The 15,726-nt window shown below is 37.5% G+C and overlaps 1 protein-coding gene across 1 annotated transcript in view; it reads right to left on the reverse strand.

Moving 5' to 3' along the window:
* LOC108694039 (tyrosine-protein kinase Dnt-like) overlaps window positions 1-14,385 on the reverse strand; it is a 23,467-nt gene extending 9,082 nt beyond the window's left edge. Inside the window, exon 1 of the mRNA XM_018203291.1 lies at window positions 13,842-14,385. Within this exon, the coding sequence (XP_018058780.1) occupies window positions 13,842-13,941 (100 nt within the window). The 5' untranslated portion in view covers window positions 13,942-14,385. The remainder of the gene's footprint in view (window positions 1-13,841) is intronic.
* Window positions 14,386-15,726: the final 1,341 nt, after the last annotated feature.

The raw sequence follows: 15,726 nt of genomic DNA on the forward strand, positions 1-15,726 counted from the left end.
AATTTAGAAATTGTCTTTATTTTGCAAAGATATAAATATATCAATAAAATTTTATTTTAAAATTTTTAAAGAAATTTTATATGTTCGTTATTTCTTAAGTAGAATTTTTGAAATAAGAATAGAGAATGTGCTCATGATATAAAATAAAAATGAATATTGAGTAAATAAAACGAGTGAATGCTTGCATCCTAGCGTAAAGGCGCGAAACCAACCGCGAAATTTTGCGGTGTGATGTGTCCTCCGCTGTCAAAATACGATATTGAATAAAGTTGACGGGTGCAGCTCCAAGACTGGTCGAATAAAAGACCGAATCTTGAAGTGCCAGGCCCATACGGAATTGCCTTCAAACGAGATCTGTCACCGGAGGAGGGGACCAAGAAGGGGGGGATGGTTCTGGGTCAGAAACCTAACACCTTTCGAATATGAAATCCGGTACGAATATAACGAGATCCTCCCGTGGTGAGGTTTTTAAAAGTAGAGACCCGAGGCAGACAGGCGAAATATTGGTAGAGAAAGAGGGAGAAAGAGAGGGAAATGCAGATGGTGGCGCAGGTCGGAGGAACAGGAAATATTGGATTCACGCGACGCCTACTCACAATGCAGTCCGCACGATTTTCAGTCGATTCCCGTTTCATGCCGTCGCGTCTCATACATCAATAGCGTGAACGATAGGATGCCGTGGATAGAATATTGAGAATGGATCTATTATCGAATGTAACGAGATTATAAAAGAATTTACTTATAGACTAATATTCGTAGTCAAGTCTTATTTTAAGAACATCTTAAAAATAATATTTTAAGATGCTAATACAGCTCTTTAATTGATTCATGATCACATCTTAAGGCTGTACTTAAACTAGTCTTAAATATTAGACTCGATTAAATGAATATTGCAGGCCATAATAAGAAAGAAATACTGTTTTATTTCTCTCTTATTATAAGACGGTGATCGTGATATTGAGAGTTGCATGGCTGCTGTCTGTGCCAAAAATCCATCTACATCAAATTTTGATTTGATCATCTCTCAAAAGACAAATCATCAAGTATCTTTGTCATGACAATTTCTTCTGCTATGGCAGTTCGGATTCGGCGTTGAAAATTATCTCATTTAATCAATAGACACACACATCAATAGACATACAGAAGAGGTCATCACATCTCTGACAAGAGATAACGGACTGAGAAGAAGAAAAAAAAGACTATCAGTAAGACGAGACTGTTAGAAAGAATTATTATGTCGTTTTTTGAAATGTATCTATTATTTTGTCTTTGTTTTTTACTTTGTAATAGATTGAAGTATCATTTCACAGGAATGTCTATTTTATTTGCGACGTCGATTCTGTCACAGGGGTGGTTCGCAATTGCATCCATCACGTGACGGAAAGGATGATAAATCTCGATATTCCGAATCTGAAAGTCGAAGTCGCTGCAGACGTATGTTCAGCGTGCAACGAGCGCAAAAGCCGCACTGACCATGATTTATGACAAATTCCGCCCCGCGCGTAAAGACCGAAGTTTTCTGAGGAAAGTCCGGTGTTAACGTGCTCCAAAAATGATTCGCGAGCGAGGTTAACGACCAGATCAGCACCAGCTGGCATATACGCCGATATCTCGGCTCGCTGCCTCGAGAGATCTAATAACGCGCTCGCATCTGTATGCGTACACGTACGCCGCATGTGTACACGCAATTTCACGTACACAGGCACGCGCGTACGTGTTGCTGCTGCCGCTGCGCGAGATATTTTTCACTTTCGCCATCACGAGCAAACGACGTGGGCGTCTGTACACAGGGTGACTCAGATGCCACGCCCTTTCTCCTGATTACGGATCCTTTATCCGAACTTAAAATAAATTTCCTCGTTAATATCGATTTTCAACAGTAAGCATCTTAATAGTTGAGTCAATCAAATTTTTATTAAGATCAATTTATTATCTAATTATGTAAATTAATAAAATTGATAAAAAAAATTATATATCAAGTCATATATATCTACATGTGATTATTGATGCTTTAATATTAAAATAATCACCTCCGTGTTTATCTTTTTTTAGAAAATATGTAAATTCTGAGACATCCCGCGTACCTGGCGCATTCATGGCCACATATCGCGACTCCCTCATCCACGTGCAAGCCGAGTGCATATATATAATGCAGGAGGCTGACTGCTTAGCATATATCGAACGGCTTCCCTCCCTCTGTGCCGACAGGGGTCTCCTGAATAACCCATAAGTCCTGGACAAGTTCTGAGCGTCGTTTGTACACTCTCTCCTACTGCCTTCCCTACCTCCTCGACCAACATCGAGTTCTCCTCTGTCTTTTAGCCTGTTCCCTGCTGTCTCTTCCATCTGCTTTCTCTTACTCCCTGAGCTCTTCTCCTCGGGCCATAGGTTAAATCCAGGAAGGCGTAACTTCGCACGACATCAGTTATAAGTCACTCCAGAATAACATTAAAGAGAAGCAAAGATAGGTATATAAGATGCAAACAGAAGAAAATTTAGGGGGAACCTTTAGCTAGGCTGCCGTTTCTGGGATCGTTCAATGGACCTCCCAACATTGCTTACGATCTCCGGAAGGATTAAGGAAAAGTCGTTCGACAGTTCAGTGTATTCCTTTATTTTAAAATCTCGTTCGTTAGTTGTAATACATTGACGGATTTATAAAATTTGTGAAAAAATGGGATAATGCATGAATGCTTCGTATAAACAAACTTGTTTATATTTCTATTTTTACGAGACTATTTTTAGTGTTTAGTTCACGAAAGAAATTTAATCCTCTACAGACGACATGAATTTTAACTTTCCTATCACAACAGAAATCTTCGAGAAACAGAATAAATTTTTTATTATCTCGGATTATACAAAAATTTGAAAGAATTCCGATATACTTGTCAAAACTTTAATAATTTTCTATCATTATAAAAATCGGATTGTATTTTATTTATTTTTTATAGATTTAAATTTATTTATCAAAATAATCATGGTGCCTTAAAATACTCCAGTTGCTGGTATAAGATTAATATCTCTAGGAAAATCTTGTTGATAATATACTTTTGTAACAGTTTTCCTTTTACGTGTACATAAAATATAGTAAAAGTATGGAGGTACTGCTAGTATATTTTAGGCAATATATACACATTCTGTAAACGTTATTCATCATCAAACCGCGAGTCATCCATTATGATCAGGAGTCCATTCTTACTGTGGTTACATTCAGAAGTGGCAAGTATTCCCGAACAAAGCGCATCGTGGCGTGGAATAAACTCCGCATGGATCCTGCGAACGATGCATCATACATAACGACCGCGGTTTAGGTTTATTTGTCGAAGGGAGAGAATAGTAGCGAAGCAGAAACCAAGCAAACGTCGCCGGACCAGGATGCAATTCTGGCATCGGAACCTAAAATAATATTATTCGCGAGGCACCCTCGTGGTGATTGTTCGAGATGTGACTGTATAGTACGTCGTTATATCGGACACCAGCCACGATCGTTGATGCGACTAACAGGGGTTGACAGATGGGTGGGCTGATTGAGATGTCGTCGGTGCTACGACATATGGCAGCACTAGCTGGCAATCAGGACTTGGACATGAAGAGGATTACGACAACTGGATTTATCACGACAACCGGCTCTCTCTCTCTCTCTCTCTCCCCCTCTCTCTCTCTCTCTCTCTCTCTCTCCCTTTCGTAGCACGTTCGTGTGTAACACGAGATCGAAGAAGCTCGTTAAGGCCAAGCCTGCGAGGACGTCGAGTCGAAGGAACGATCCGTGTGATCCTTTTAGATCCGTTTCAAACGGCTTTCTTCGGATTTAATCCTTCGAGCTGTCGGCCGCATCACGTTGCACAATTATTCTGATTCATTTCCTGATTGCATATAGCGAACGTTTTTCAGTTCTTTAAGACCTTTTTTCTTTTGAAACAATTTTATCTCACGAATTTAATATGGATGAATGCAGGAAGCATATTATACTTATATATAAAAAAAATTGAAGATTAAAATGTAAATTAATGTCTACAATCAGCGAATATAATTACATTTCTTTACATAATATTGAGAGAGAACGAGAGAGAAAGAGAGAGAGAGAAAGAGAGAGAGAGAGAGAGAGAAATATCAAATATTATTTTTAAATTGTATAAGTTGAAGATGTTAATTATATATATATTACTAATTATATACTTTCTAAAACACATTTCATTTATTACATTTCATTGTAATTCGCGCCAGAAACGAGCTTTTTTGACAATTGTAAAAAGTTGACCTAAAAATGCACATGTTTCGCGAACATGTCTCTTCGGAACGTCTCTAGAGGAATCAATCTTCCCAAAGGATTCTCCACTGGCAGCATGGAGCGATTGTCAAGCGCGATTTATCACTGCAGTCTGTAAGGGGACAATTCCTACATGGGTTCTAAAAGAAAAAAAACAGGAAAGAGAGAGAGAGAGAGAGAGAGAGAGAGAGAGAGAGAAAGAGAGAGAAAGAGAGAGAGAGAGAGAGAGAGAGAGAAAGAGAACATGACGTAAAAGCATACGGTCTATCCCTCGCTATAGAATCCAAAAGAAATCCCAGAGTGGACGCCAAATGTGATGGCATCTCTAGACCACAGGCTCCGAAATTTTAAAGTTATCTATCGGCGTGTTTCTCTTCTTGGCGCCGATGGCCCGATAAGATTCGACGAACACGTTTCAAATTTCGTCTGCTGTCATGGAGATGACATGGAACACGACAAGACATTCGAAATGTAAAACCTTCGTAGTGCACGAACTGCTCAACAAATTCTATTTTATTGATAAATCGCACTGATAAATCATTTAGAGAATTGTTCGACACAAAGCAATTTCGATGAAGACAAAAAAAACATTAATATTGAAATATACTTCAAGACTCGATAACAGTCTGCGCTAAATTATAATCCTCTTACAGACACGGTTGTTATTAAAGCGAACATCAAGATGCAATATTCGGATACGAATGTGAACTGTGAGATCATGCGATGTTTATACTACGGCATATTTCGAACTAAGTTTATCACTTCGGATGAGACATAAAAGAGAAATCATTCCTTTTCCTACAAAATAAACATTTTATGAAATATTTTTTTTCATCATTCATGAATGACAGTGGCTTTCGCTTAGGGACCCATTTGTCAAAAACTGTTTGTGAGTACGAAAGATTCACATTCTTACTTGCCGAGTCACCCTCTATAAGGATCGATGATCCGTGGAATAGACGTTAGAAAAATATTTTCTTCGGGCAGGATTGTGATGTTAGTACCGGACCGAATGTGCAAAAGGATGAACGAATACGTTCGAGAGGACGATGGAGCGAAATGTTAGAATCACGTATATTGAACTTAAGAAGGGCCATATATCCACTGAATCTTTCGAGTGTTTTCCGCAGAGGACCATGAAAGACGGCGACTCATCTTCGAGGAGCAGATGCTCGTTAAGATCCTGTCACTCAGGGCTCACTTGGATGAAGGTTGCAGTGGTCTCGCGCGCGGATGAGGATTAAAAGATTCCCCACGAGGATAACAGTGAGAAATTGATGGATATTGCCGGAGGTACGGAGCAATGAACAAAATATATAGATAACTCAGAGATAAAAAAACAAATATTGCAACTGTTAATTAAAAATAAAATCGCGCGAATGCTTTTAAATTTAAACTTCAATAGATGTTTTACTTTCGGATCTTTGTACCTTGATCTAAATATTGAAATTGAATAATTGCATTCTTTTAATTTTTTTATTTAAGATTGTACGAATCACTGGATTAAATATAAAAAGTTTTAATCGCGGAAATGTATAATATATATATGATATATTTGTGCAATTCAGTCGAATATCCTGTGCTTCGTGACATAAAAATGCAGCAGTTTTAATTATTTCCAGCATGCTTTGCATAGTGTAACAATGTGAGATCAAAGAATCATGGAGAAAGAGGGAGTATTCTACATTTCGAGAAATGTAGGAAATAGGTCGGTATCAACAAAGCTTTACGACAAATATTCTGTCGAATGTGAACTTTTCGTACTTTCCGTGAAAATTCTCAAGAGAGAAAATTCTCTCTCGAGAATTATCACAGAAGAGTATTGGCAGAGACCTGGGGTGTGCACTCATTTTACCCCTCAGTCTTGAAAACCCTCGAGGCAAACGAGGTCTTTGCGAAAGTTCCATTATACGATGATTCGATTGATACTGCCTACAACATAATTACAAATTGTATCGTATTTCTTTGCACGAGAACTGTAAGTTCTCTTAGGAATTATTCGGCAAGTAGTATTAGAAATACTTATATACAATATTTATATATAGTGTGTTTTTATAACGTCAAATCTTATCAATATTACGTGTATATTCAACAATGTGCAGCAATATCTCTAAAATTTAACTTAAAAAAATATTGTAGTAATTTTAATTATAGGTCGAGATAAAAAAATATATAAATTAAAAATAATCAGTACTTATAGTACTTATAGTAAGAAGTAAGATTACACAAAGGTACTTTAAAAATTTTTAATTGAATTTTAATTTTTTTTTGTGAAAAGAAAATGCCACAATGTATTTTTGGGAATTTACGAAATCCAACTTGTCAAAGCTCGAACTTTCTGTTGTCTTTGCGAGAGAAAAGTAACACGTATTACCAAAGAATCGAGACTCGGCAAATCGTGTCTGAGTTGTCTAAGTTGTTTTTTCTTTCCAAGGATTTCCTTCTTTCGACCCAAAACAAATAAAACGCGAGAGACTGCCCAGTGTTACTCCATCTTCCTCTCACTCCTGCTGTCTTTTTTCTTCTCGGAAGAAAATCCACGGGGGTTCCGTTTCTTCTCCCTACATCTCATGTAAATGTCCCACTCATACAGCAACAGACGCGACCCTGATGGAAGATGCCGAACGAGCGAACGAACCCGCGTGCGCGCACACACAAGTGAAAACTTAAGGCGCAGATCTTAACGAGGAGCCGAAGATTGATGCGGACACGGGCGCAGCATCCGCCCGGACCCGGTCCATCCTGAAATCGTACACGCGCGTTTCCTGTCTGCCCCTCTCTCGTACCTCATCACTCTCTGTCATTCGCGCGCATAGATAGATAGATGCATCGCCGGCGCGTCGTCGTTGTACGTCCCCCTTTTCGCTCTTCGTGCAGCGCATTGATCATTATAAATCTGTAGTCTTGCGTTCTCACTCCCACGCGTTTCTCAACGCCGAAATGAGTCTCATCGACCATCGCGATATTTATCGCTACCGGTCACCGGCGGCCTCTTGTCGTTACTCCATCGGTTCGTTCTCGATTAATGCACATCGTTATCACGAGGTACGCATCGACGACGAGTACAGCCACACCAATTCTTACGCCATTGTACGAGCATAAACGTTTTCACGGGGCCCTGGTCGGGGCCTTTGAAGCGGCCCTACTCCACGAGTAACATCAAGATGGGCCTGTCAGGCCCTAACTAGCTAAGGTCGAGCCGGACTCACACGAACGAAGAGACGCTTCAGGCTGAGTGTACGCTGTTTTTGTGTTTTGACACGGCCTTCTGACGGGTGACGTTCGTTCAAATCGGTACATTTAATATATTTGTCGTGCTATTGATTTCATATAGGCAAATATAGTATTGCTTTATAGTATTGCGAATAAAATGTAAACGCAAATAAGTTAGGGAGAGTAGTAGAATTTACTTGATTAAATAATTGCACAAATATAATGTATATGTTCTAAAGATAGATTTAATCTTTTTTTTATTGCAATGTCATTACATTATTGTATAAATTAAAAATAATTAAAAATTAAAAATAATAATTAAAAATAATAAAAATATTATTCATCTAATAGATGAATAATATATCTATAATGTCAAAAAATAATTTTTTAAAAAAGTATAATGTGTTGAGAATTATTAAAAATAAATTGAGTTCATAAGAGCGATATGATTTTATTAATTGTGAAAAAAATACAATATTAAGATTAGAAAATAATTATTTACATCTTATTACATCAATTCTTTTTTCTACCTTAATTATTGTTATATATGTATGGTAACCTGAGCAATGATATATAACAGAAAGACGAGAACAGCAATATCGAATTGAATTTACATTCGGTATTATTAAACAGGAAACCCGAAGGAGTAAAATTATGTCGCAACAGAATAATACGATTGATGTATTAAAAAAACGACATGAAAAAGGCGAAGAACCCGAGTAAAATAATGGATATTTGAAATGGAATAAGTGGAAATGAAAGTATTCTTCCCAATGCTTGCGACGACGACGAACACGACGAGTAACACGATCGCGAGAATCGATCGGCGATTAAACGTAATTTACTTCGCGCCTTGAGCAGCGTGAAATCGGAGAAGGAAGAATGTAACTTGGTACCAGTAAAATTCCGAGTTATCTTATCCAAGTTAACGCTATACGATCCAACATTGAGTGGTAGCGGACATATGTGGGGTTTCACCGCTTCCAGATAAGTTCCAAATTTTAAGACCGTGTCTTTGCCACCTGCTTACCACTTGCGGCGTAATTTATCGTCCGCCATTATGGCCAAGAATTTATACAACGGACAGCCACTTCTCATATTCAATACCATCGAGGTTATTCTTCCTCCTCATCCCCGATTATACGCAGGTAACCGTTTGGAACGTGCAAGATCGAGATCGATTTCTCGACCGCGGTCGATCATGGGGAACGGGCGAAAGAAACAGGAAACTCTATAGGGAATACGGAAACTGGAAACCTTATTCCACCGTGGTTTGGAAAGCTCGAGGCCCATATGGACTGCAAGGCAAGAACCGTTTTGAAATCGGTATCGGATGGTTCATCTGAGGACTGGCCTTTCTACCTTGGAACTCGGGACTAAACGAGAAAGCGATAAAAAGGAGAAGGTATGAAAAAAGGCAACGGAGAAGGGATCAAGGAAGAAAAGGAGGAGAGAGAGAGAGAGAGAGAGAGAGAGAGAGAGAGAGGGGCGCGACCCTTGAGAACAAAACGAAAAAGAATGACTGTCGATTATTCGGTGTCTAAACAAACTAGAGCCGGTCCTGCAAGCATGGCGCAGCGCCCCACGCCGCCGTCGCTTAACAAGGACCTCGTTATAATATTTTATTACGCCTCTCGTATATTATAATGCCACGCTGTGCCGCGCAAGGTTTCCTGCGGACGAGAGGTCGAGGTAGCTTTCGCGTAGTCATGTAGTCGTAGAAATTTACTGCTGTGTTTCGTAGAAGGAATTGGGAACCTATATACACATTGACTTCGATGGGGCCCATCGTGATCAATGAAGCCATGATTGAAAACGCTGATAGAATGACTTATCACGTTGTCAGTAGAATCTGCATATATTGACGAGAGTGTATTTCGAGTCGTTTCAGTCAACTAGGCTGAGTAGGTATGCATGTTTTAGACATCGCATTTGACCGCCACGCGTGAACTTCAAAGAATGCAACTCCACCCGGCTAGAACGTCTATTAATATCTATTTACATTAAATCGGTACATCGCGCCGATGTTTCTTTGTTGATTCTATTAGCGTCGACATTACAGAGCATTCTATTTGCACACTTTCGACATGTATCTATAATTTACGAATTCTTTAAACATAGAGATACAATAAAAATATTTTGAGGATGTTATCTCACATAGTCTCTTAATTTTTATTGCTTGACAAATTACGTAAAAATTCTTTAAAATTTAAATATATAGTTCACGTAATGCGCAACTTTCTCTTTCGAACGTACTCAATTATGAATAATCTAAGAAACGAATTTGCATGTAGTGCAATTAAAACTTACGTCAGAGAATTTAAATGCATTGCAATTATTTTTCCCGACATCCGTCGTTGATAACAGCGAATGTTCGAGAAATGCGTGTTTCGTTACGCGAAATGTTTCGTAACAGATTTATATATTTCTCTCGATATCATATACATATATTTTATTATTATTTTATATATCATATAAAATTCATATAACACAATTTTTCAAATTAATTTTACAGATTGTTAAATAATCGAAATGATTGAGAATTGAATTGAGTTTCTTTATTATTTTTATTTGAAATTTAATTTGCGAAAGAATCCTTTAATATTTAAATGGAAATATTTGTTTTAAGAAAGTTTATGATGATTTAAATTATTTATTAAATTATTGAATTGTATTATAACTTACATAGCAATATTATATAATCGAATTATAACGTGTATGGTGATACCTTGATAATTTTATCATTTAATTCTGCAGAGTTTATTACATTATGGTTTGCCGAACGTTTGTGCTGCAATGAGGTCAATGAGATTGTTGTGACAGATACTAATATGCATGCACGGCTACAATGAACGGTGTGGCCAGTTGCAACCATGCAATTTTGTGCGCAGCCATAAATCTTTATCTTTAATTACAACGCATCATTTGCGTGATTTAAAACGTTCAACGATCGCGCCTCTCTCGCGTTGTAATAAATTATTGAAGTGGAAACAATATAACTCATCGTATAATCACTCGTTTTATATTATTGCTATTACAATAATCTTTTTCTCTCTCGCAATATTACAATTATATAACTTTACTCAACATGTTTTTTTCCGAATCAACATTTTAAAGATATTATCATTAGCCTAACGAAATTTTTATATACATTTTCTATAATGGAAGGAGGATGTTTTTTTGAAAAATTGCTTATTATATATAAATTCTTATATTATTCATTAAAATTTTCTTTCGACTGGAATACGACGCGTGTATTATAACTCAAATCGTCACGTTTACACAGCTTGCATGTCGAGGTTCAAATTGTGTTTCCGCATGTAGTCAATGACTCTGACGCGTGCGAAACGTGCTCGAGATGCTGATCGAGAGGCGAAACGTGCAATCCCACGCGCGAACGCATTTCTCTCGAGGGCAGTCCTGAACGGGTTCAGGTGTCGCAGGACCCGCGCGTCATTCTGTATCCCTATCGTACCCCACGATAAGAGGCATTGAAGCGAATGCTTTTCGTGGTCCAACGGTCCGAAAACGAATTACCCTCTGTCGTGGAAGTTATCGAGGAAATATTGGAAAGCCCATGTCGCCATGTCTCTAGTGGCCCTTATTCGTTTTTTACGCGACGATTTTTGACTAACGTGGCCCACGAATGAAAGCCAATGAGTACGTGCGATGGCGATAAAGAGGATTGAAAGCGTGAGAATGGAACAGCTGGATAGATCAGATCGGAAGAGGAAATGGCTTTATCGCGCTCAATGGATGGTAATGTAAGATTACTGCATATGAAGAAGAGAGTACGACATTTATTCTTTGAGTAAGCGCATTATATAAAATTCTGTTACATACAGCTTGAACGCGCATCATAATTCCTCACTGATTTTCGACTAAAATATATTTAGCGTTAATAAAATCTATGGATTTTTCGTATAATTTTACTTCAAATTCAATACATTTTTCCTCAAAATAAAATTTATATTTCTAAATGCAACATTCGTACAATTTTAATATTTGTTTTTTAATTCGAATAATTATTTTGTCGCAAAGTACAAAAATATATTCAGAGTTATGATGAATTAAAAAGTAATAATAGGCAAGATTGCTGAAATTAATCTCTTGTGTATATTTGCGATAGGATTTTTAAAAATAAGAATTAAACGAGAAATTAGTTTTGTTCAATGAAATCAATTTCTTGTGAAAGCGAGACAGTAACGGAAAAGCAAAATGATGACAAATGAAAGGTTGTGTTCGTCTTCCAGTCGGTGTTAGATGGTTTGTGGCTATGAATAGCTTCGAATGCTCTTGCAACAATTCAGAATGTCTGATACATCGAGTCTATAATATCGTGGCGAATATTTCAACGCTCTACCACACCGCTATTGATATTCGCTGATTATGCATTGCAACGCGCGGTATGCTTCAATTACGATGCGTGGTTAATGAAACAATTGCATGTACGGTGATGACAATTATTCATGAATAATTTAGAGCTTTGGTGCGATATATAAGCTACTGACGAGCAATTATTTAATGTCCAATACTTAATTACAGTATGCTTCAAGCATTTATCGTTTTATCTGAAATAGATTTTTGATGACTACGTCTCGATATAACAGATGCTCAGAGGTTTAAAAGATGCGGATCCCCCTGTACCCAGTTACCTCATCACAACAGTCTTGTTTGCCGCAACTGCTCGTTCGAATTAAATCACTATCGATAATAAACGCCGTTAACAACCCTATCTGATAATTACGCGTGCTACGTTGAGAATAACCACAAAGTGGAAAACGATCGCTTTAAAAGGGAATTCCGATACGAGATATGCGTGACGGCCAATTTTCCTGTTCTCAAGTCGTCCCTAACCGGATTTATACTTGAAATTATACCGGTTTTGTACCCGAAGTTATTACTGTGCAGCACAGAAATGAGGGACGAATGAAGTCCGAGGTTTTGCTCTCGTTGAAGGAATACGATTAACACGTAAAACTTCGGAAGAAATTGATGCTGTTATACTTCAACTAAAATGTAGTTCTGACTTCATTGAGATATGGACAGTATGGTTTATAGAATAGATCTTTTGCGAATATTATAGGTATTTTTATTTAAAGCTGTATTTTAACGCTGCATTACTTCTATGACTGGATTGTGTCACAGACCATAAAATTAGATGCCTTATATGACGTACAATTTATTAACATTTATACGGTGTTTTTTTTACTTTTCTATAAAATATGGGAACATATTTTTGTTCGCTGTATTATAAAAAATATAACGCACAAAAGAGACACGCTAAAACATATAAACGATGTTCAAAACAGCGCAAAGCGAAAAATAAGATATGTAATACCGATTCAACACTGAAAAATAAATTATGTCTAAAGCATAAACATTTTGTTTTATGTTTATTCATACGTTTGAAATTTAAAAGTCTGAGTTTCTTTGTTTGCAGAGGTTAACCTTTGTATCTTCATTAAAACGTTACATTAAAACGTTATTTTGAAAAATATAGCTTTCATAAATCAATTACTTTCTGTTCTTAAAACCTTGAAGAATAGTTGAGCTTTAAAGAAAGTCTCTTTAAGAAAGATTCACTTTTACCCGCTTAAGAAATAATAATGCTCAATATAATATTTTTGTATATGATTACAATTTATGCGTATACACACGTATTGCTTTAAAATTAATATATGACTTTGTAAATTGTGTGCGATAAAATTTGAACATTATTAGATATCTTATATCGCTTTAGAGTATATTGAATAGGACAGACAATGGCAAGATTCTCTTTTTATGCTCTTTTGTTAGATATTATTATCTTCCATGAGATAAGTTTAAAGTTATGCATCGAAGAAAACTGCGTGCATAAGCACATATATCGCAAAGAAACTTCTCTCATTATCGCTTTCCATAATGCTCGAATACTTAATGCTCGTTCTCTAAACTTTTATAAATTAAATCTAAATATTAAAAATGTGCTTATTGTGAATCTCAATTGGTTTATATTATTTACTAGACAAATGCAATTTTTTTTCAAATTGTCTTGTAGGTTTTTCGAATTGATTGCCTTTAACGTGTACAATAGAATTAAATCGACAAGTTAATGTCGTCATAGAAATCTGTTTATTTCATATTTCAATTTACATATTTTTTCTCTCAATAAATCAATTCAGTTAATCTATATAAAAACATAAATAGCAATAAAAGAAAAAGCAAGCATAACGATTACTTCTTTATCGGAGAATTACACGGATCTTCGTTAATGTAGCAGGACAATAACCAGCGAAACGGCTGAACGAATACCGGCCTCCTACTCTCTCGTCTCTCCATTGCCCTACAAGTCTTATAAAGATCAACAAAAACGTCTTACCCAGTAGCCTGTGAACCTCCGCGAAGCTGAGGAAGAGATTGAAGTAACTCTCGGCTGGCCGCGCGATGACGAACAGCAATATCACGAGTCTCCAGAGCATCCTGGCCGCCACGTGACGTTTGTACTCGTGTATATATTTACAACTGTACGCGAGAACGCCCGCACAACACTCGTTACGAGTTGTCCCACGCGTCGTTCATATTTCGCGCGATGCAAATCCGCGACGCGGGGGTAGTCACCCCGGCACACCACTTCGCTTGTGCACGTGACGGCTTTTTTCTCGACCGCGTGCAATTCCGCGCGAAAACGCGCCGGTCCCGACTCCCGTTTGACAGCTCGTACACGGCACGCGCGTTATATCCGACGCAGGGGCACTCCCACACGTGAGAAATGCGCGATCCAGGCTGCTTCAACGTTTGCCTAATGCTCTTCGATGCGTGTCGAGGGACGCGCGTACAACGAAATCGACAGAAACGGTGCAGCAACACGGAATGGTGCGAGCGAAGCGGAACGCTCATCGAGAGCGCGCGGCGTGCCTGCCTCGTGAAAGCCACAACCAGTTGTGTGCTACCATCGCCATGGGTCGTCTGGGGTCGGAGCAGGCCTGTCTACCGAGAGCAACCGAGTTTGCCCGAGACTTGCCGAGGTCCACCTACGAGGGAACCCAACGATGGTCGTGGTCGTCGGTCCACGACCAGGAGATCGAACGGCCGCGCTCGAACGAGACCGGGATTGAATTTAAAATTCACTGACGGCGATATCATCCGAGCGTAGAGCCAAATAATGCATTAACGCAATACTTCCATTGTTTGCGACTTGACTCAATTTACAATGACAGGAAAGGCAGGCTAGTGAAAAAGTTTAATACCTCGCTTCGCTATTTTTACACACTACAAAAGAATTTCTAAAACAAATTGGATCATGCGTGTCATTTGTTAACTACAGCTGCAGTTTTGCAGATTTATTTAATTATCAGCATTTAATCATTAACTTCTGCCATCTTTATCAATAATCACATTTGGATTTATGTGAAAAGTATGCAATCTATGCTCTATGATGAAGTATTGATCAACATCTTGTTTTTTATATTTATTTCTATTCAGAAATATTTCGAATAATCCTACACATACGATGATAAAAATAGATCCTTTAGACAAAACGGTGCCTACATGCATGTGAAGACAGTTTGAATAAAATTGACAATTTTTTAAATATCCTATATTTGAGTTCTCATTTGGGAAAATATATCGCAATCAATGAAAAATATCGATGTCCCCTTTGTCAACTTTGCGTCTTTATGGCCATTTTGTTCGTAATATTAGTGTTGTTAACCGTAGAAAATCGAAAGCATAACAGCAAGCAATAAATTTCAGGACCTTTATTCACGGTACTTTGGTAACAGGTTCCGTCACGTGTTACCTGAAGTTGAAAGTCGCACCTCATTCTGCCAGGTAGGCCACTTCGTTTTCTTCTTTTCGCTTGCGAGAGGCGTATAATACCTTGCTATCCAATTAACCGGTGCCAATCGGTAAAGAAAACAAAGTGAAAATCTTTTTTCTTTTTTTATTCTTTCAACATGATACTTTATACGGATTCAATCTTCAAATATAAACCGATTCGTACTAACAAATTTTATGTGTCTTGCGTAATACTGATACCATTAGCAAAACACACGAAATATTAGTACGATTTGATTTATCTTTGAAAGTTGAATCCATATAAAGGATCATGTTGACAGAATAAAAAAAAGAAACATAAAAGATTTATACTTTGTTTTCTTCAAACTACAAATTTAAATTTCTTACACATATATACATATTAGGTGTAGTAAAAAGAAATCCATTATTTTTCCATTCAATTTCATGCAAAAATAATGGATTTCTTT

The sequence above is a fragment of the Atta colombica genome, unplaced genomic scaffold (genome assembly GCF_001594045.1).
Source record: "Atta colombica isolate Treedump-2 unplaced genomic scaffold, Acol1.0 scaffold112, whole genome shotgun sequence".
In the NCBI taxonomy this organism is placed as follows: domain Eukaryota; kingdom Metazoa; phylum Arthropoda; class Insecta; order Hymenoptera; family Formicidae; genus Atta; species Atta colombica.